This window comes from Gasterosteus aculeatus, chromosome 5, assembly GCF_964276395.1.
Source record: "Gasterosteus aculeatus chromosome 5, fGasAcu3.hap1.1, whole genome shotgun sequence".
NCBI lineage: Eukaryota > Metazoa > Chordata > Actinopteri > Perciformes > Gasterosteidae > Gasterosteus > Gasterosteus aculeatus.
In genome coordinates, this window is record NC_135692.1 from 13,295,606 (window position 1) to 13,318,808 (window position 23,203).

The 23,203-nt window shown below is 43.1% G+C and overlaps 2 protein-coding genes across 4 annotated transcripts in view; one reads left to right on the plus strand and one right to left on the minus strand.

Moving 5' to 3' along the window:
* Positions 1-20,437, minus strand: ccdc186 (coiled-coil domain-containing protein 186). Of its 2 annotated transcripts, none has more exons than XM_040176675.2 (16): positions 20,303-20,437; positions 18,055-19,069; positions 17,526-17,652; positions 16,685-16,813; positions 15,284-15,496; positions 14,800-14,919; positions 14,058-14,162; positions 13,300-13,398; positions 11,929-12,015; positions 11,680-11,822; positions 10,562-10,817; positions 10,108-10,297; positions 8,480-8,560; positions 8,064-8,292; positions 4,458-4,677; positions 1-2,598 (listed from the first exon to the last, which is right to left on the minus strand). In XM_040176675.2, exons 2-16 carry the CDS (start codon positions 19,002-19,004, stop codon positions 2,515-2,517), a joined length of 3,033 nt encoding a protein of 1,010 aa, XP_040032609.2. In that variant the 5' UTR covers positions 19,005-19,069; positions 20,303-20,437; the 3' UTR covers positions 1-2,514. The 2 variants fall into 2 exon arrangements, with proteins under 2 accessions (XP_040032609.2, XP_040032608.2); XM_040176674.2 differs by having other exon boundaries at positions 8,462-8,560.
* Positions 20,432-23,203, plus strand: part of tdrd1 (tudor domain containing 1) — a 9,127-nt gene continuing 6,355 nt past the window's right edge. Inside the window, exons 1-9 of one of the 2 annotated variants that reach the window (XM_040176671.2) lie at positions 20,432-20,514; positions 21,290-21,463; positions 21,614-21,651; positions 21,739-21,799; positions 22,057-22,171; positions 22,328-22,394; positions 22,524-22,604; positions 22,694-22,873; positions 22,985-23,128. In XM_040176671.2, the coding sequence (XP_040032605.2) occupies positions 20,484-20,514; positions 21,290-21,463; positions 21,614-21,651; positions 21,739-21,799; positions 22,057-22,171; positions 22,328-22,394; positions 22,524-22,604; positions 22,694-22,873; positions 22,985-23,128 (891 nt within the window). In that variant the 5' untranslated portion in view covers positions 20,432-20,483. Of the gene's footprint in view, positions 20,515-20,853; positions 20,968-21,289; positions 21,464-21,613; positions 21,652-21,738; positions 21,800-22,056; positions 22,172-22,327; positions 22,395-22,523; positions 22,605-22,693; positions 22,874-22,984; positions 23,129-23,203 lie in introns of those variants that run through there. The other variant, XM_040176672.2, reaches the window with a different exon arrangement.

The window sequence follows — 23,203 nt, forward strand, 5'->3', positions numbered from 1 at the left end:
CACATTTAAGAGAAAGTAAAGACTCATCTCTTTTTATTCCATGGAAACAATATATACACACACACACAAATGTAATCCGGAATCAGCATTATTTTTTAAAACTTCTCATAATCATTTTACAGAATGACATATTTACAAATGTATATTATAATCACAGTTTGAATATTCCACTAAAGGGGGCCAGAGAATCATTGCACAGCAAGAGGAGAAATTACAGACTTCCACCTTATTTTGACACACGCACACCCTCTTTTGACGCAAACACATTTCAGTCATGTCAAATGACAATGCGCCGGCGTTGCTACGTTTCGAGGCTGCGGCAATGTGTGATCAGCATGATTCTGACAGAAGGGATCCGGCGACCATCAGCCTGCCTCTGAGAATTGGATTTAATAAGTACAACCTATGCATGGTTTTTGCATCGGTTGTACTTTACTGTCAGTTTCTAGGACAGAAGTGAAGAAACAACAAAAAGCATTATGATTTACACATAGTTAGCAGCGAGCAGATTATTTTATGTTTAACATTCATGAAAACATACAGATTGCCTTGGTTTTGAAATAAATCAACAGCCTTGATACAAACGGAAACCCTGAATGAAAAGTGATGAATCTGCAACCGGTCCAAGGTGTAATCTCTAGGCGGGCCGTCCTCACGTTCACACGGTGCTCCCACATCGCAGAGAGAAGTCGCTCTGGATTAAACGAACGCCGAGGACGGTATTAAGGACTGTGACTTCAACCATGGAAACTTTCATCTCTGTTCACACAGTGGGCCATTTGAACACGGCCTCGGGCTGAACGGGGAGGGCGATCAACTTGCAAACCATAAAAAGAGGATTTCTGATTGAAAGCAACCGAGAGACAGAGGCTTACGCGCTGTGAAAGCTGCTTCTTCCGATCAAATACAGACCATGGACACTTTGATATTGTTCAATCAAGCAATTTGCCTGCTTCACAACAGTCATAGGGTGTGTGTGTGTGTGTAGACCGTGTGTAGCTGGGTGTCTGACAAGACTCTGGTCTAAATGCAAATCGAGTGTAGCGGTTCTCCTGTGGATGAAACAAACTTCATGTTCGATCAGGTGGAATCCTAGAAGCTCTGAGAGCTGAAGAATGCACAGGAGGTGTGAACACAATAGCTTGAGAGGTTATAAAAATAACACACGCGCACACACACACAGAGAGAACAAAAGACAATAAAGAAAAATAAAAAAATGATATATATATATATATATATAATCAATGAAAAAGGAACAGCATTGCACTTTGTCCCAGAAAATATTTCCGTGGGTTCCATCGACTTTCCTGAGCAAATAGCTACAGATCTCCTACTCCTGTCCGTCTGATTCGTGATGTACTTCAACGGACTGAGTGACACGAGGAAAAAGAAGTGGAGAACGTGAACATTTTTGTCTTCGCCCTCTCACCAGCTCAGACTGTGCACACGGTGCAAAGAACGTTTCTGCACGCGGGCCTTTACCTGCGTGTCCACGGTTTGGTATCAGGAATGCTACCGATGCTACAAACACAGCTTTAAATGCTCATGTCTGGTTGACAGAAGTTGTTACCCGTTGGAAATAACCATACAAATCAGAGAAGGAGATGCAAAAAAAATCCTAGGTGTTCATTATTTTAAATTAAAAGCCAAAAAGCTCAACAAGAATCCGCATGATAAAAAAAAAATAAAAATGTATAACCACACCGGTACAGTTTTAAGCCAAGAAACAAAGAAAAAGAACGAAAAATCACACACAAAAACGGCCAAACTCAAGACCAGCTCTACATTTCAACCCTAACATTACATTACACTTGTCATACGTTTTTCTTACAAAGCTTGACACGAGAATACTTCCACGCTGACGGAATAGTGCTGTCGGCTGCATTAAACGTTGCAGAGCACGCGGCTGTGCTTCCTTCAGTCCAGCTGCGTCTACCGTTGAGTCGCCCCGCTTCACCGCCTCGGCCCGCAAGTGCTGTGCAGCGCAAAAGTTTGATGAGAAATGCCCACATGGCACACGAGATAGCTGCCGGGCCGGGGCGGCGTAAAAGAGCCGCGAGGGGACAAATGTCTTCTTTCTAGCATGTATTAATTTGTTGTTTTCTTCTTCTTCTTTTTTTAAACTACCTCCCTGGTAGACTTCGCTATACATTCATGATTGTGGCATCAATGAGTTTACAAGACAGACTTTCACACACCGGCCCGAAAGAGTTTAATCTTGGCGAGGCTCAGGGGAGATGGACGCGAGGCAGAGGAAGATCAGTTGTGTTGGCGGAGGTGGTACAATGTGGACGGAATGACGACAGGTCAAGTAAGCCTCAGACATGTCCCCAAATGGACAGAATTCAAGAGGTCCTCCAGCCCGACGCGCTACTGGCACTTACAACGTCGTATTTGCTCCTGCGCGTCTTGGAAGAACGTCTTAGTTTTTCCCGTCCCTTCAGAAAGGGGGTGGGGGGGGGGCGAGGTTGCTTAAGTAGTTACTGGTCCTTGATCTCCTCCTCGGTGGATTTGTCACTTCCTCCTCACTCCGTCCTCAGGATCTCGCTGCTGTTTTATGAGCCTCTCGATCTCGGACCCCAGAGTCTGCAGATTCTCCTGCAAAAGGAGACAGGGCGTGTGTAATTGACAATAAAAAAAAAAAAATCTTTGAAGAAACAATAATCGCCATTAATTCTCACAACGATTACCGGGGTCTGAAAATTGCAGAAACTAAATTACCCATCTGAGGGAACGCGTAGCCTTAAATTTCAGCTTCGTCAGGGCTTTTTGTTGTATTGTAATTTTGTCACAATCTGTTGTGTGTTGAGTGTTTTTAAAATAATTACTACCTGCCAATAATCTTTCAGCCACAGAAACATGAATTGCTGTCAGAAAATACACACACATTGAAATTGAAATTCTTATTTAGGTTTTTACGTGGGTTGTCTTTTTCTAAAATGAGTTTAACACAATATAAAGACAACATGAAGCTGCTTGTTACAAACAAAGCATCCAAGACGTCAACACAAAAGTGCAAATAAAGCAGAGTTTTGCTTGTTTTCCAGCCGCTCTATGGATTTCACCCATTCTAATCGGGCACTTGGTCATGAAATAAATGGGTTTTATTGTAGTACGTAAAGCCTGTATTGCACACATACTGCAGGATGGAGCATATTTCATGCAACGGCAATAAACCCGCCACTCTGTCCCTGCCGCTGCGTTTTTTTCTTTTTAGGTATAGCGCACATCCACGTCACCTCCTCGAGAGCCGAGAAGCGGAGTCATTCATTTAACACAAACGCATCGGGAAAATTGGTTCAGCTGGAATCGCAATTCAATTACATTATCAAAAGAGCCAAAGGCGGCGAAGCTGGACAAAGCGCACGTGCTCGCTGAACGAGGACGAACGCTGTGAATGTGGGCTTGAATAAACTATTCAAGATCATGGACTGCCGAGAAGGACGAACACGTTCAGTGTCACTGGGGCACATGAATCCTTTCGTGGCGTTAGCATCAATAATGCAGGCTCTGAATGGGACCACGATTCCCAACATCTCATCTCTCTGATAACGGAGAGAAACAACCCGACTGTCCTGATAAGACTGTGAGCCTGTTCAATAAAAAAACAAACCATATACAAATTAATGTGATTCATGATATCAATATTATCTTGGATTTAATGGTGCTAGTTACTTAAAGTCAAAGATACATAATTATTACACCATTAATCAAGACTAATTTAAAATTAGTATTCAAGCAAACGTGTCATTTTTTGGGGAACATAAAGCAGAAACAACGACACAAGTGTTTTTCTTTCCATCCAGCTTTGTTGTGGTTAATGTTTAAAAGGCCGGGGAAGGCAAGTGATGTGAATGTTAAATACATATTGCTTTGAGGGGACCAAGAATAGCCCCTGATCTGTACAGGGCCACAACAGCGGTGACGCCTGGACCTACAAAATAAATGAGTTTCAGCATCATCAGCAGTTTGTACTTTGCAAAAGTGCTGCAGAAGAGGCATCCCGGGATCCTGCAGTCTGCTGTGGAGGTGAGAAGACTTAAAAGAAAAGGGATTCTTGTATCTAAATTGAAATGCTATGAAGTCTCAATCAAATTAAAACATGTATGAAAAAACAACCGACTTTTAAACATATTTTTATAAAAAAAAGAGCCGATGGACGAAACAGACATTTGAGGGTTTTGGAATAAAATGTTTAGGGGTAGAAAATAGTCTAAACGCTTTAGAATGGACGAATGCACCTTTAAGAACAGGAATACTACCTGTGCACAAACCGATGCTTATTATCAGTTATCAGAATTAAACAATAAATCTCCCACTGCACACTACGTGGGTTTCATTGAAAACTGCACGTAACGTCAATACTGCGAGTGCATGTACAATTGTTAATGCATTTACAGCACAATGCTAATGGCGTTTGGGGGAGGGGGGGTGGGGCTGCTGGGAGGACAATTTACCTTCAGAGTAATGTTCTTCAGCAGCGTGTCCTCCAGCACAGCCTGCAGCTTCCTGTTGATCTCCAGCGACAGGTCCAGGGTCAGCCCGCTGTCCGCCGGGTGGGAGGTGTAGAGCGAAGCCATGATGCCTCCCCGCCGGCTCACATGGGCTTTATTGATGTCCGACGCCTCGGACGAGAGGGCCCCGGACTCCTCCCTCAGCACGTAGCTTTGGATGATTCTGTGGGGAGGAAGGGAGAGAGAGGTGTACAACTTTGTGCTGCAGACTGTCGAGCAGGGAAACGGAGGAAAGTGGGATTTATGGGCGGCAGCATGGAGAGCAATAAAACCGTTCCCAGCTGCAAAAGCAGCAGACGTTTGTAGAATGGTAATTTCAGCGGGGCAGCTTGTTGAACTCGCGCGCGCCATCAATTCAGTCGTAGTTAGAGAGATGATTCCCGTGACAGTCGGAGGAGGAAAAGATAATGGAGAGGGCCGCGGTAGAGGGGGCCGCAAGGATTCAATTAATCAAAACGGGATCGTCCGAGAAGGGGAGATTGATCTTCATGGAACATTTTCATCTCTGTAAGAATAACGTGCTAAAGCTCGTTCGTTCGGGGAAAGAGAAGATAGTTTGTGCCAGAGAGAGAAATCATTAGCTCAACAGCGCTAAACTTTTTGCTGTCCAAGTTTCGCAGCTAATAAATGAAACCTCTCCAATGCCAGAGCTGAAAAGCGTTTACGTTTGCCGCTGTGTTCTTAAATTTTCCTCTTGAAGACTTGGGAGTCTGGGCAGATGAAGAGGATCGGGCGATGACCTTCAGCAAAAGGTCAACAACATCCCTCCTGTGACTCTTTAAGATGGGCCAGTAAATCGATATTTCAAAAACAGGAGCTCAACCCTGCTGTACATCTGAAACCACGACGTCCAGCCATATCCTTTCGTTTAAATGCCAGGTGGGTCCGAGAGCGACTTTCTGAAAGTGGGTAACTGCAGGATGCGCAAAGGGAACCGCAATAAGATTTGCATGCTGTAAAAATCGGCATTATTCCTCAAGAGATTCCAAGAAATGTAGAGCTCAAAATATTCTTATTATCTTCCTAAGAAGATACTTTGAGAGTAGATTCATTCAAGGGGAGTACCAGTACTATTACTACAACCATTACTACTAAATCATGAATGTGAATGAAATAGATAAAAGAGCAGCAGCCTGACATACACGTCTCCTTAAAATGTGCCATATTAAATATTACACTTCGAAATACCAAAATATAATTAATAATAATTTACACCTGTTTGAAGATGACTGACTGAAGGGGGATAAAACCAATACTGGCTCTCAGTATTAAGAACCATCTTTTATGATCCATTAAATGAATGGATGTGCTTTATGTGTCAGTTTTATTAAGTCCTTTAACACAATATATATGCAGCACACAAGCCCTCAAAATGTGTGTGGCTCCGTACTTATAATTACACACTAAGAAAGACGTTTATGGTACACACAGGCGCACGCACACACACACACACACACACACACACACACACACACACACACACACACACACACACACGACTTACCTCTGACTAGACTCTGAAGGGTCCGTACTCGGACCCCAGTTCCGTGTTTAGCAAAAGCAAAAAAAAGGGGCAAATTAAAGTTGTGGCCACGAGGTCTGCAGCCCGGGATGCACGAGGATTTATTTGTGAGAGTCCTTTTTTTGTTCCAGCCGAGTGCGTGATCTCATTCGGTTTATGACGGCATCATTTTAATTCAAGTCACATGTTAAAATCATGTTGGTTTTTCCTCCATCGGTTTGACAAGCGGCACTGAATACTGCAAAACCCAAGAGCCTCAGTCGCTGCTGCTGTGGGAGAAGTGAGGTTTGTACGAAATGTATGTTCTAGCATTAAAAGCTTCCATTGAGGTCCGCAAATAACAGCTTGAACGTCTGTGGTCATATTACGTATTCATACAAATGAGAGCTTTTGGATGAGAGCACACTGATAATAAAAGTTTCATGTGAAAAGCCTACAGGGAAACAGTTCGCCGACCACGCTGGGAAATTGATGTTTGCGCGAATCAAAGCTTCAGCGAAATGATCCAACGTTGAAAGTTAGCAAAAAAATACTCCTCAGAAAATGTTGATTATTCATCCAAAATTGACCCAGAATCCAACTCACGACCGAATTAAGCGGCAAGATTGTCGGTTTTCTCAACTGCGCTGACTTGACGCTTTGCCTGCTGCTGAAACGCAACAGTTTTTAATTTAGTTGTGATTGGAGATTTCTTAGAGATTTTCAACCAGGTGTTTCCAAAAATATCCCCACCACCTACTTTGTAACTGTATATTCTTTGGAATAGAGCGAGTACACAAGAGACGTTAATTGTTGTTGTAGCTTCAACAGGAAATTACCTTAAAAAAAAAAAAAAAAAAAAAAAAGGCCAAAAATCATCGGTGGAAGCTTAAGCGGCAGCTTTTCTCTCGCTATTCACTGTCCCACTAACGGGGTCTCTTTATTCATCCCCTGCTGCAGGCTGACAGGAAATCCAGTTTCACCAGGTCGTCCTGGAGGGATGGATACAACAAAGGCAAAAAGGACAAGTGCACTTCCAACTTCTGGGAAGTGCAATATGCCCCCGCCCCCCCTCCACTTCGCAGAGATTTCGCAGAGCTAAATTTAGCCCGGTAACCGTGGGATTCGTCCTCGATCTTAACTCGAGAATGTAGGTTGAGGCTAATGGCTTCAATACAAGTGTGTGGCTGAGAAAAGAGATAAGGATGATCCAAGCCGAGTCGAGGAGGGATTATTTGAGTAATCGTTGTAGTAATAATAATAATGATAATAATGATAATAATAATCTGGCAACAAGAGCCAGTGTGATGGAGAACAATTAGAAGAAGAAGTTTGGAGAGATCTACATCTCGATCAATGATTACGATTCGAGGAAACCGTTTATTTGGTTCTAAAAGTGATACTTTGGTATGTTGAATTCATAGCGATCCATTACAAGGCCCAACCGTCACATAAAGCAGCGACGTGATTAAGATAGCTGCAACGACCTTCACGCCATCTCTTCAGTTGGGGGCGATGGCCGTGAATATGGATGGCACCTCACTAAAAAGAGCCACACTGATGCAGTGCCCCCCCCCTCCTCCCTTGACTCTCAGTAACTTTGAAATTGTGTCACGGATCCAAAGTGAGGCGCACAAGTTACAATCGACGGGTGATAATAAACAGTGTGCATACGCTGTCAGGTGAAGGTGAGCTGAAGCAGAGGTACAAAAACTGCACAAAAATCAAATGAACTATTGGTCAGCATCTCTATCTGCACTATTTGCACCAAAAGCTTTTTAACAGACAGTCGCTAAGAACTATGTGCTGCATTCAGTCCTCGTTATTTTAATCCCTTTAACAAAGCAGCAAGAAAGTGCCTCTCTAATGGCGTAGTTACATGAGATGCATGTCCAACCATCGCTTGCACCGGTCTAACATCATGACCTTGCGTCCTCGGGGTCAAACTGCGCCAAGAAAGTAATTCACCATGGCATTAAGCAGGAAAACAATTTAATGAAGATGAATCTCCCCCTTCTCTGCCTCGTCTACTGAACGGGGCCACTCACTTGGTCTTCTTGCGGATCTCCTCCACCAGTTGCTTGATGTGATCCTCCATGAACTCGATTTTTTCCTGCTTGCGAGCGAGAGCTTTCTGCAGGCGGACGATGCGGTCCACCAGCACGGTCTTGTCCACCTCGGGGAAGCTGTCCACGACCACCACCGAGGGGCCGGACTGGATGTCCGGTGAGCGATCTTCAACGCCAGCGCTGCCGCCGTGTCGTGCGCTCAACGAGCCTGGTGAATGGAGGTCTTTGTTAAGACGAGCGGCAAGCTTTTAATTCTTATCAAAAAGAATACAGTATTTATCGCCTTCTCTTCTACCTTGTTAGGGGGACATTTACGACAACATTTTACAGGTAAAAAGTATTTTAGGAAATGACTTTTGCGCATGTTAAATACTAACCAAATCCAGGAGCAGTACCTGAGGAACTTGAGCGACTGCCCATACTGCTGGCATCCCGGTCGCAGCCTCCATTCTCAACCTGCTCCATTCTCTTACGGGCTACAGAGTACAGAAGGAATAAAAAACAACAACATTGACAGTAGATTCGTAAAGATTTGCACTATATGCTTAAAAAAAGGTTAGTGTCACACCAATGCTTAAAACACAGGAAAGTGGTGTCAACAAAATTCTTGACTGTATTGCGGGAGTAAATGTTTGTATATTTGGGATTTTCATTTAAGAACTAATCATTTCAACGCTAATCTTGAGCAAAGAAACAACCTTCAACTTCTTCAAAAACATAAGATAGCGTGCAATAATAAAAAACTGCATATAAATTCTTACAAAACTAACGATACGAGGCAGAAAGTCAAAGCTAAGCATCGCTGCTTGACTGAACAGTTTTTCTCTGAAGGGGTCGACCTGAATGAAGGTGATGCACGCTGCTTTTGCACACTCTGCAAACCTCCCATGAATAATCAAAGACTTTACACTACTGAGCTGAACGGAGATGATGTTGTTAACTGCAGCACTGATGAACAAGCTCTTCTTGTGTCCCGTATTAAAAAAATAGGAAACGCTCGTGTTAATAAAATAGCTCTGTAACTTGTGCCTGTAAGGGACTGTTCACATTTAGTTTGTGGGTTGTAGGACTTCATGGTCAGTCTATTCAATTTGCACGCACGCAAAAAAATAATGAATTTGGGAGATTTATTCCAAATATTTCCGCTGCTTTAACTTGAGGTCAGATAGTCTATTCCAACTGAAGCAGTTGTCTCTGCTCTCTTTCACCACACACCAAACTAACAAATCAAGGCCACAGCAGGGGTTCTGCAAGGTAAAATTGCAATTTTTTATTAAAAGAAGTGTCAGCTTTGAAGAGCTAATCGCAAAGGGCCTCCTGTCAACAAGGCAAAGGGTGGAGAATACTGTTATGATGCACCCTTGGTGACCACCGTCTACTGTGGGTAACACACCGAATACAGACAAGTACCTCATATAACCTCACAAAAAAACCAACCATCCCTTTTAGGTCACTGTGTGTGTGTGTGTGTCCCACAGGGAACCAAGCAGGGGGAACGGGCTCCTTCTACAAAGTATAATCCTAGCATGAGAAGAACATTGCCTTTCTATGCACAGCAGATATCTGTACTCTCCCATCCCCCTGGTTTCTAATCGCGCCGCAGCCTTTCCTCTTCATCCGGGTGTGTGTGTGTGTGTGTGACCTGACATTAAATCCTGAGTGAAGGACGCTCCTCGAGTGGAGACATTATACATCAAAGACACATGTCAGAGTGAAGTGATACTCAACGATAGCAGGAAATCAATCTATCACTCACTCACGTATTCAAAACATGTGGTTTTAAATACAGGAGCACGGCTGCGCTGTAAACGACACTACGCTTTTGAGAGCTATTCCTTTGAACACAAACTAGTAAAGTAATTTTGACACAGGATGTGCGTTTTTTTACTACATGGGTTGGATAAATCACCTGCTAATCCTATATTTTGCTAAATAATGAAATTTAAAAGTGATGTTTGCACGCATTGGCTCGTCGCAAATATCAGCCGTTATGCTTCCAACAAACAAACCCCCGGTTCCTAACCTTGTATTAGTTGTTTTGTGAGGTCCTTGATGTTGGCAGCCTGTTTCCTTTTCTGAGTCGACAGCTCATCCCGGAGCTCTTCAACTCTGGTTTTCAGCTGAGCCGCTTCGGTCTGCAATGCCGCCCGCTCCTCCTGCAGGCCCTGCACCTCCTGCTGCCTCAGCACCTCCTCCTGCTTCAGCAGCCGTGACTAGGGGAGTATCAGGGACGGGAGGTTGAATGACGCGAACGACGCAACAGCAGGCGTGAATGAGCAGCAAGCGGTTGTGACAACAGAACAGAATTCACACAGTGACTGAATAAGAAAGAAATAAAGCACAAACTATTTGATGATTTTCCTTCTGTTTAAGCCAAAAAAAACAAAAGAGATCAGTTCTGGGACACCGCATGTTCTGACTACTCGGCTGCCATGTACCCTTTTTTTTACACAGCTGTGTGATCACACTTGGCCCACCTTGTCATCCAGCAGCCTGTTGGTCTCCTCCAGCTTCGCCTGCAGCTCGGTGAAGCTGCTGTTGAGCTGATCCAACTGGAACTGCAGGGAGTTGCTCTCTGACTGGAGCTGGGCGTTCTTGCTGCTCAGCTTCTCAGTGAAGCCCAGTAACTCCGCCTCGCGCTCTCTGCTGCCTTGTACATCACGCTGGAGGTCCGCCAGCTGGTTGGACAGGCCGTCCACTTCATCGCGAAGAGATGTGACCTCCTGTTTATCACTGCGGGACAAATGGATCATTGGCGAGGTCTTAATAAAAGAGTGCTGGATATGAGCGCCCATGTGTGTGTGTGTGTGTGTGAAAGGCTTACTGTTGTATTGCAGAGAAGAATACACTGTATAAGACGGGAGTTTGTATATGTATGATCTTATTTATCTTTAATGAGTTGAATGTTTGATCATGTTTAAGAGACAACTACCCAATACAAAAAAATGTGTAGTTACTAAATTAGTAGTAGTAGAAAAACAAGTACATAATCAACTGCTCACTCTCATTTCAATTATCTGGAATACATCATTTTATTTAAATTGATGTTTTTGTTGCATGGGCACTCGTATGTAGCACTGAAGCTACAGCTAATATGAGCACTAACATTTTGATTCTAATTCACAGACTGGCTGAAATGAAAGTCATAACTTCCCTGGTACTAAAGTTGCCCACAGACCAAAGAGCTGGTGGCATCATTTTTACTTTCCAAATACTAAAATCTGTGGTGGATACATGCCCTGCTGCTCAAAGTGACCGCCAGGAAGAGCAAAAAAAAACAAGAAAAAACATTTAGAAAGCTTTTGGTTAACTCTATTTGGGTTGGAGCCACCTACTTATGGCATACAGAAAAAGGACCACTTAGATAAGAGGAAAAGTTCCTCCATCAAGTGATCTGCACATGGCCACACAACCGCAGAGGGACCAGAGTCTCTTCATGCCCTCTGTGCTATATCGGTCCCTGGCCTATCTTTAAAACATGCAATGATGTTCTAGCTGAAAAAAACCCAGAAGGGAGAATTGCAGTGTGGTGTGCACTGTGGTGTCAAAACCATTTACAGTTCAAGGGCTTTGTGATCCGTGCGCGAGTGTGTACCGTTCATGCTGCTCCTGCAGCGCCGTGATCTCTTCCAGCTTTTCTCTCTGCCGCCCGATCTCGGCTTTCTGCCGGTTGATCATCTCCCTGTACTTGTTCAGCTCGTCCTCCCAGCGCGGACGCTCGTCTTCTAGACACTTTAACTACAGCGAAACACATCCTTGATTAACCCTGAAATCTTTGGATATCATGCGCACGCACGCTCACGCGCACACGCACACGCACACACACCTTATCCCCATTACAAACCTTGGTTCGTAGAGTAATGAGCTCATCCATGCCTTCTTTGTAACTCCTTTTCAAGTCGTCCAGCTCTTTGGCCTTCACTCGGTGCACCTGCCGGATACATCAAGGTCTACGTTAGATATGGATCCACTGTTAAGGTTAATACTTAGAAAAGGGGATTGCTGTCCTGAGCAGAGTCTAAGCCTGTAAACACTGTATTTTAAAAGCATACCTAGTTCTTCTGTGCCAGTGCAACTATTAAGACTAAGATTTTAAAACACATTAGTATTCAGTTCAATTATCCATTAACTTAACACTCGCATATTTATGTCTGAAAAAATAAATAAATAAATCTCACATTAGCATAATTTCATTGCAGATGTGTTTGCTGGCAGTCCATTACTGGCATTCATTAACATTATTTTGTTTATGCAGTCATTACGTATGCGAAGGCAGAGCTTAATAGTGCTTCGTCTCATCCTTCGAACAAAGCCATTAATGTTAAAACATTTCCAAGAAGCCATTAGCCGGTCTCCAAGACAACATGTCAGTGATGCTGGTGCATGTACTGTCTACTTCCTCTATTTACCCCAGTCTCATGTTAACACTACCGCCCGCCAGTAATGGAAACCCAGTAGTTTTGTTTTTTTGCCAAATAACTTATGAATAAGCTGCACTATAACTTGAACATAACACACAATGTCTGCTGAGGTCCAACATGGAAAAATGATCAACATAATGTAAAACACAGGAGGTGTTTGTGGACAAATATGAACATTTCTGACAAACAGAAAAAAACGGTTCAAATGTCACATTTCAGCTCAAATGAATACACTAGAACTCACACTTAAGACAATTTAATGACTTATAAACACCTGATATTTCTGACATTCATTTCAAAAGATGTGTAACAACCTGGATAAACAAACGGATGCAAAATGACAGCGAGGAATAAGTGACGTCCTCTGGGTTGTTGTTGAAACCCTGAGCTCAATATTGATTATTTCTAGGCCATGTATTTTTAAAGCGTGATTCCCCTCAGAATGAAAAGGAGAAAAACAGGCCGTTGTGTTTTAAATGTGTGTATGAGTGCACACAGTGCCACTTCGTTACTCGTTCCAATTTAGGGCAAATGCACATCTCAAACCGATTTTTATGTACGAGAAGAACTTCAAGATAGTCAATAAAAAGGATGAAAAATGAAACAGAATGCCCTTGAAATTTTGAATCAATAGTAAATCGGGAACAGTTTTTAATTTGTATTTGTGGTTGGTAGTCAAAGATGTTCAACAATAGAATGCAGTTAGCACATAGTTTAAATACTGCTACTGACGCTGAACTTATCCGGATAGCATGTGTGGGAAAGTGTTTGTACGTGTGCACAGCGATCGGCACCTCTAATTGGTCTGTTTGTTCCTGCTTGTGTTTCTCCAGCTCTACTTTGGTCTCCTTCAGTTTAGCATCCAGCTCGTTGGACTTCAGTTCCTCCGATTCCTGGAGGATTCAAAAACAAGACAACAACAACGACGAGGGTGAAAGAGAGAAGGCGCAGCGGAAGCGGGGCTGCCGTGACGACCAGTCTCGCCTTGAAGAAAGAGGTGTGGGAAATATAAGGCAGCCAGATAATGAGACTGACAGACGAAAACGTAATTTCCTGCAGCGATTCAGGATTTTATTTTAACATTCTAACATCATGAGATGCGATCGGTTTATAAAACATTACTTTCTTTCATCAGGTCTTTTTAAAATCTTCTCAACAAGGAGTTTCATTGAGGTCCTGCTTTGTAATCTACAGTCCCTGTAGATTAGTAGTAGTCCCAGTCTACTAATAACACACTGCTGGTGAATACCGAAGCTCAAACCAGCACACAGGGAACTGAGGCAGCTCTCTAACACCACCTCAAGGAATGCAATGAAACGTCTTTTCTCCTCGAGGAGAATTAGTCAAGTTCAGCTTCATGTAGTTCATATAGTATACTATTAAAATAAATAAATTACCATAACAGTTTGTTGTCATGTGTCCCTAATTTTCACAAGTGTGAACCTGATCAAAAGAATCAATCTCTACCATTTATGCAGCGCTGTTTTGCATCTGCTCCTCCCGTTATTGGTCATGGGCAAACTAATACTTCTTTGTGAGAAATACCACAAACCTGGTATGTTCGGATCATGTCCTGGCAGTTCTTGCGGATCTGTTCTGTCTCTTCTTTGGCCTGCGCCAACTTGGAAGTGGTCTCTCGCAGTTTGTCTTTAGATTCCTGCACAGAGATAAACAACAAAGCACGCATTGTATAAAGCCGTATAATGATTTGCAAAATGCTCCTGTTGCAATTTTTTTCCCCTGGCAAATGCCTTCGGAATTTGTGCAGACCGAGTGTGTGACACACACACGCACACGCACACGCACACGCACACACTCCTCTGTTCATTGTTGAGCATTTGCTTGTGGCAGTTAAACATGAAAAGCATAGTTTCTTAATAGAAATGTCCAAAAATAGCAGCGATGTTAACGATGATATCCGTGCCAGATCATTAATGTAGCCTTTTCACCTCATTTCATTTGGTGCCCGAATCATGAGACACGTGCACAGTAATCATGTTTTCTGTGAGGCGGCTGCAGACAGAATGACTGAAGGGGATGTCATTCATTTCCTGGGAATGCTTAGAATCTTTGACAAACAGGCGTGGTTTCTAGATTAAGTTTAGAAGATCAACATTAACCAGAAACTTGAGTTGCATCTTTCAAGCAAATACAGACGACGTATAAATATTATAAACAAAATGTAAAGTCTAGCCGCAACTACCTCATGCAGTCGTTGGGAAGTGGTTTCCAACTGCCCTTCTGTTGGACAAGTAGCTCTAAGCAGGATTAACCCAAAAGGTTGGATACATTACCTTGTGCGCGTCGGCCTCACTCTTCAGTTTGTTCTGGGCCCATTTGACTTTGATGAGATGAGAGTTGAGCTCCTCCTTCAATTTTTCCACCTCTCGCATCAATCTGCCCACCTCGCCTTCCTGTGAGAAATGGGCGAGGGAACAACATCAGAGGAGGAGATCTTTGGCTGAGCCGAGCTTCCTATTAAATAAGCAGGCTTCATCTTTCCCCCCCAATATTGATAGGATAATCAATCCCGTGTGAGAAGTCTAAAACTGCTAGGACTCAATCCAGGGTTTGTATGTTTATTATGTCTCTAGAGGAAAATTATACATTCAAGGAATTTAGCACATCAGCAGGTCAAACGCACCACAGAAAAAGGTCTTACTTTTATCCAAGGTTAACTTCCTGATGATAAATAATGTTAAGCAGAGCAGTTGTTGAGTCTTTCACGTCCTGCTACAAATGGTTTAGTGTGCTCTTAAAACACCAAACTGCCTTCACCTTCGCATCATACAGCTGCTGCAGACGACCTTTATCCTGAGCCAGCTGGTTTCCTCTGAGCGCCTGGCGGTCGACCTCCTTGGTGGCTTCCCTGAGCCTCTTCTCCAGACCCTCCTTGTCTCGCCTCAGGTCGAGGGCTTCCTTCTCCCCCCGCACATATTTCATCACCATGCCCTCCTTCTCTTGCCGTGCCTCGTCACACTTCTTGCCCGCCTGGGGGTGATTGTTTAAAAACAGGAATTAGGTTTATACTATTGTCCGCACAAGAAAACCAGATGAATGGGACGAGGTTGCTGCTACTTCAGCCTGGACTGAAACACTTAATGAAAGATGGACGGCTGGATTCAGAAGATGGAGGCGCTTGCTTTGAAGAGCGGATGCAAAACTGTCAACACAGCAATGTTATAAAGCCCATTTTCTGTTGCTTTATTATCCAGTTTAAAAAAAGTAAAGCACCAAGACTTTCTTAATCACATATTTAGCTTACTAAAGGCTGAAACTAACAAGCATTTTCATTAGCGATATTCACTTCATTGACTGAGCCTTTTTATGGTCACTACTGCGCTCACTCTGGTTGGTTGATTCCTCATGCCAATGTGACGCTCATGTGCCCTTCCTATTGTTTCAGTTAGTACCGGTATGCGGTTTGCTAAATCCATATGCAAGCTGGACTTTCAGGAGAAGGAAGGGGAAACTGTATAAGAGTGGACTTCAAGGAAACAGTTTGCCCCTTTCATGACTCACTATCACAACGTGCACTTTGCTCTTAGCAGATTGTATAAAACTAAGAAAAGAATTTCAAACCAGGGACTAGCAGCTGATTAGGACAGTGAAACCATCTTAAGGGAAGACTGATGTAAGAGAACAACTGAGTGGCAAATGTTCCTCTCAATGTTCACTGAACAGTGAAATTAAAAACTGTAGTGTGATGAAACCGTCAAGAGAAAAGTGCCGTACGTGGTTCAAACCAGGTGTGGCATCTATTGGATAATAAATGTGCTCTCTTGAGCTATGTGATTGAATCTGCAAGTTTTTAATAGACAGCTTCAAAGATAGATGGGATTGAGTGTGCTGCAAAAATTGATTCACTTTCTGCCAGTCGTGAATAACCTTTGAGTTTTTCAGCTTTAGAAATAATCTGAAGATAAATAAAACATTCAGTTATAGAAAGCGGTGTACTCTTCTCAATGACTGTGGAATTGACGCATTGGCATAATCCGAGTATAAAAATATAACAGATACTGTAGAGGAGTGTGTCTGCACATGAATGCAAATCTGTAGTGGTTAGTTCAGCAAAACAAAAAAGGAGCAGACAAAAATAGAATAAAGAAAGAAATGCTAATAAAGGGTTAGACTGTTAACTGAAGTTGTGTACGCTGCTCATCAAGGACCCGGTTATACCTGTTCAAGCCTGTAGGACAGGTCCTTCTGCATTTGCTGGAGTGCAGCCTTAGCTGCCTGGTCCTGGTGAATCAGTTTATCCCGCGACTCTTTAAGTTCTTTCAGCAGCTCCTCCACCCTTCCCTCCAACTGCAGAAACGGGGAGTAGAAAAGGAAAAAAACAACGTGTCAGACTGGGCCACACCTGGGCTAACCTGCTTCACAGGATTACACCCGATACACAATGTTGGAGCTAAAGTTAATTGAGACAGCAGAACAGGAAGAGGAAGGCAGTGTTACGGGAGACTTTTACTGTAAAAGATGATTGAAATAGCTGTGCTTCAAATAATGACACTGAGAGAGAAAGTAAAGAGAGATTAACGTACACGTACGTCATAAAAATAAAAAAAATAAAACCTCCCGCATCATTCTGTTTACACAAGGCTTGTACAAACGGCGTTACCAAGACAGCATGCATCAAATGTTTTTCTTTCTATAGGAACAGCGATGCTAGAAGAGATCCAATGAATAGAGAATACTTGAATAATGTAAATGTTTTTCAAAATTGTAGGTGCTATGTTATAACAATGTCAATGCCTGCGACAGACAGGATGTCAGACAAAACAGGACAGGGGAACACTTCCTTATTGTAAATGTGAATAGCCTTTTCTGTTTACTAAAACAGATTATAAATAGCTTTGAGAGCTATGCAGGAGAAATATAGCCCAATATTACAGGAGGACCTTTGTTTTGGATACGGATCACATCATTTGTGTTTGTGCTCCAAAACAGTTGGTGCCGGTCATACGGCACCAGCTGTTTTGGATAACAATGTGAATAGACCATGGAGAACGAAACTGACCTTTCTAATGGTGGCCATGTGCTGCTTTTCGGTCTCTGCCCTCTTTTTCAGCTCTTCTCTCATGTTGTCTTTCTCTGAACAGATACCCAGGATCAGCTCCTGGTGCCTCTTGTTCTCCTCAAGCAGCCTTTAAACAAAAGAAGCGCCACACACACAAATTAATTAGCATACAATACCAGATCATGTGCTTAAGAATCAAGACTCTTGCTATCAAGGCCAAACAAAATTGAGCAGAATAGCAAAATGAGAGGGTCATTATGTGTTAATTGGCCAAAAAGGCCTGTTTCACAACTGCAAAATAAGACAGATTTACAACTGAAAAAGGTGAAAGAAAAGCAGCCAATAGAAAGTTTGTCAATCTCTTGCTGAATAAACCCCTGGCAATGGAAGACAAGTACTGAACAAATAGCAGTTTAAAATGCTGGGATGAAGGTGGCCTATTACATCATCAGCTACACTAGGCACCATATTAACCAGACAGAGAGACCTAGATTAATCTAACAACGGACAACATAACAGAACAGTTTACCTATGAATGGACTTCTCCTGCTGTGCGTACTTGTGCTGCACACACTTCTCAAAGACCAACATGCAGTCCCCTTGGTCTGTGGAGAGTCCGTTGACGGGTGTGCTCCCTTTCCTCTCACCTCCACGCTCCCCCTGACAAGCCAGAAGCTCGGACTCTAGCTCATCCAGCAGCGACTCCTGTGACAGCGAGCGCTGGATTTGGGAGATGAGCTTCCGGCTGCAATCAGTGTCGTACGGACTTGACAACGATTGTGAGGGGGCTGAGGTTTTGGCACTGCACTGCGGGCTGGATGCGAGGGAAGAGCTGACCGTGTCTGAACTGGGGCTGGACGGGCCATTACAGGACCCTGAGGTGGTGATCGGATCGGAAGAGGAGTTTTGGGAAGCGCTTTGGACAGAAAAGGATGACAGACTCTCAGCTGAACCACTATCATCAGCGGCCGATGGCTCTGGAGGACAATCTCTGATCAAGACTGATGGCTGCTCGTTGCCGTTGGAAGTGGTCACATGAGGATCCTTCACTTCATCAAAGCTCAATTTGGCTACTATTGTTCCTTCGAGGATAGGAGGGCTTTCTACCACATCACCCAAAATGGCAACGGGTGCTACCAAAGCTCCTCCAGCCTCATGTGAAGGTGGAGGTATCCTGCACTCCGTGGGAACGCCTTGTCGGTCACAGCTGTCATCAGCATCCAGTTCACACCCCTCTTCCTGTTCCTGACTGCAAGTTTGAGCTTCCGACTTTGTCTTTATATCTGCCGGCACATCTGTCGCTGTATCTCTTAATTCACCGTGGAGCACTGCTTCATCTTCCGCCTGGCTGCACTTTTCTGACACATCTGCAGTGCTGTGAAAGATTTGTTCCTCTTCTTTTACGTCAGGTGTGCTGCTGTGAGGCTCATTCGCCGGCGGCAAACCCTCCGACACAGACTCAACCTCTGATCCTTCCATCGCGCTTGCGTGCGTGCGTCTGACGCAGGAGCAGCCTGTTCCACGGCCCCTCTCTGGGCTCAATCCTAGCGGAGACAGATTGAGAAGCAGACACGGAGCAGAAGGAGAGACAGAGGTGACGCAAAGACAAAACAAAATATTTGGATAACATTTTTTTATTTTTCTGTGAGGAGCCGGAAGTGGATTTTCTGGTAATCGGGTACAATCTTATCCTTGATGTGTTGAGTCTCATGTTAGTGATCCGCCTTCAAAAGGATCACATACCTCGAAAGACACACAGTCAGAGGCGTGGTCCTGTCAAGCAGTGCCACTTGCGGGCGTGTGGTGCAGAATGTCATTCCACTACCAAGTATTTGATAACCAAGCAACCTCATTACATATCATTTGTATCATCATTGCAAACACACTTCGGTGGATATGACAATAATGAATAGGGGTGTACAAATCTATGTTTTCAGCAGAGACATGATCTGATATTGTCTAATGTGAAAAATCCTAAGGCAGCTCCTAAGAGCTGGTATCTGACCGAATTTCAAGAATAAGAAATATAACCCTTTTCTTGTTCGTTTCATCTTACGGATAGGAATCACCACCAAAGCTGCGGGAAAGGTCAATAAACGAAGTAGATCTGTCGGAAACATCCAGTCATGGGTTGAACCTTTTATTCACTTGGACGAAAAAGGACTTTTGCCAGCGTCTATTGTGTTATTAATCACAGAGACCGGGATAAACGAGTCTTTTTTAATACTGATCAATTAATGAAGTTATAGTCCTTGAATGATGATTCGTCACACCAACATGTTTCCCCATACAAAGACGATGACGCTCTTGCGACAGGTGTCATGTAGGAACACTGTCATAGCAGTCGACGTGATGTCAGCAGTCAGCCTATTTTAAAGATACCCATTATGTAGCCGTGCATCGGGTTGTTGAATGTGTAGTTAGCAAGCAGCAGGCCAATGTGCCATTTAAATTTAACGTGCTACGGCCGATTTATTAACACTTCGGCTAATTGAACGCTAGCCCTGCCAATGCTGATTTAATCTTGCTAGCCGCTTAGTTATCCGAGACATTGCATTAGGAACAAAACGTCGACGTTACTAACGTAACAAACATAAAAGGGGTGATTTAGATAAAGTTGACACATGCTGACTGACAAATTGTAGGGACGAATTGCTTACTTTAGCCAGCTAGGCTAACGTTGATAAGAGAGGCGTTAGCCCCACACAGCAGCTAGCGTGGCTAATGCAACCATCTAACATACATGACAAATAAAGCGTGGTAACATTTCCACTCACCGAATGCGAGAGCTCCATGGTGTACTCCAATGCGCAGAGAACCGGGGTAATAGTTAACTTTGGGATTTCTACCTTACCAGCTGATAGCCCCAACAAGTCACTTTGATATGACACATCAACAAATATGGCCACTGCGGGAGAAACGATGAGACGATATTAGCCAATCAAAAGCCCGGGGAGAATGACGTCAGTCGGACGTCACCACAGGACAGGTATAGTGCCTTTTCCTCCAAACAGAAAATTCTATATTTGAACAGATAGCCACAGTAAATCCCATAAAATAATAAATAATATATGTTAATATATGCATAACAACTACACAACTTGTTTACTTTACTTTCTTCTCTGCCTTCACTCTAGTGCATTGATTTTTGTATTCTAGTGTCAATTATTTTAAAAGGATGGAAAAAGTTTCAATATGTATTATTTCAAATTAAAAAAAAAAAAAAAAATTAAATGTATGGATCAATTATGGATACAAATTCTGCAGGAACTCATCGCAGGACAGTATAAATCAAGTTAAAAATGAATTTAAAAAAATTAAAGGATGTGCCTTGAGACCGACATGCTTCAGAATTAACTTCATCCGGACCCTTTGACCTAACCAATCAAATCTATTGCGCATGTGCGACACTTAAACGTTTTCTACCGACGCGTGCAGTAAGGTGAATATTCACTGTGCAATATAAAAAGTACAGATAAAACTATCTTTGGGTTTACATTCTCAGTTGCGTCTCATAGTATACCACTATTCAACGTTATGTTTTCATTGTTAATGTGAGTCACCAAGTGTAACGCTAGCTAATGAACTTAATTCTAAGCTAACGGCTAACCGCTAACTTAGCTAGCAGTTATCATTAACCATTAAGTTCTTCTTTGGGCTTCGCCTTAGCTCAAAGCGACATTGTTGTAACGTTATACATCACGTAACAAGTATTTTTGTGTTACACTCTCCTTTTACACACAATTCATCACGCAATTCGTCAGCTGACACCATGTATCGGGCATTCTCTCCAAACCTGCTTCGACCCAACCTGCCCTTGAGGAAGCCATCATCGGGCCCCGTGGCTCTCTCCACCCCGAGGCCTCCGGCCCCGGCGCCGCCTCTCTCCTTGCCCGATGCTACGGCTGCGTGCACCGTGTCGGGCGCCATTGGAGACGGTAAATCTGTAACCATGACGTAACGTTACCTGTTGGACAACCGTGCACAGTGGATATTAACTGACTTGCGGTACGATTTCAAACCTAGAACGTGGCAATGATATCAGATCTGATACGTCCATCTTTGTTCCTCTTTTCTTTTGTTTGCAGCCCTGACGAATGTATCAGCTGGCAGGGATCAATCTGCAGTAAGTTACACAATTCTTTGATGAATAAATTGATGTAATCTGCTCAACGTTGTAATTTTCCCACAAATCTCTCTTATATTTTCCTAGTTCTTTGAATCCACACCACCACCCCTGACTGTAAATTTCTGCAACTACTGTGGTCAGCAAGGTAATATTGTCACCATGAAAGTCACAAGTTTACATACCTGTAAAGGTGAATGTCAAGTTCCTGCAGTCTTGCACCAATGAGTGTTGACAGTTTACAAGTGTTGGTCCTTCTCACTAAGTAAAAGGATGTAATATTTTCATTAAGATTATTAAATGATCATTTCAATTTAAAAGTTTGTTTTTGCCTCCCCAAAAGTCATCCCACATCAGAGTGCCAAGAAATTCAACGTTTCTAATTAACCAGTATTCACTTGACAGGAAATTTGCGGTGCAAGCGCTGCAAGAAGATGCCTTACTGCTCCGTCGCGTGTCAGACAGAAGACTGGAAGGCACACAGACGCATGTGCAAGCCCTTTGATCCAGAACCTCAAATGTAATCTATGTTAACATTGAATAGTCCTCACAGTCAGCTTGTGAACAATTTTTTAAATGCCAACAAAAAAACACTTTGTAAAACACCAGTCAGGAGTTTAATTATTACATAATGTCCGATATATAATTTTCCCTCGCGTGTTTTTCTTGATCCAAGTGAAAAACCTAAAGAAACTACAGCTTCGCCATTGGCAGGAGACGGAGGCAGCCTGCCTGAGTCAAAGGTAATCTCATTGTAATTCATTTTGAGATTCTCTAATGCAAAGAGGAAGTCAACCTTTTACGTTTTTAATTATTTCAAATAACCCTCAGTAAGGGATTTGTTATCTATGTTCAACCTTTGTTTACTGAAGCAAAGTGATGCATCCAGCCTCCAGAGAGTCTATTTGAAGGACTTGCACATGACTAAAATCATCAAGGGAGCCGACATCCAGGTACAACGAGCTGTTTGCTAACCGTTGCATCCAGCCAATGTTAAATTAGTACAAAAGCGCAATATATTTTTGCTTTGTGTGTGGTCTAGGCATCTGTCTTAGAGTTCTACAGCCCTGGCAGGTTTTTCCTTCTTGCCCAAAACCCCAAACTTCTGGAAGCTCTGCAAAACATCAGCACAGAGCTTCAGAAAACGTACAGCTGCCCATCGGTGACGACATATGTTCCCCATGTTGGAGAAGTTTGTGCGGTTAAGTTCTCCTGTGATCTGGTAGGCAGAGGCCTTCTCGAGCAGATTGATAAAAGACCCAAACTTTTAACATGAAACAATATTTTCTTTAGTTTTTGACTGTGCCAAGTTGCTTGTATTTTTTGCGTTCAGAACTGGTACAGAGGACTTGTCCAGACCTTAACTGCTGACCAGAAGACTGCTAATATCCTTTACATTGACTTTGGCAATGAAGAGAATGTCCCTGTGGACAGGATAAAGCCCCTGGCTGCCAATATCCAGCCATTTTCTCCTTGCGTGAGTGCATATTCACACACTTGAATTGTTTTAAGCGTGATTATGATAAAACTCCTACTACATTTACGTTGACCG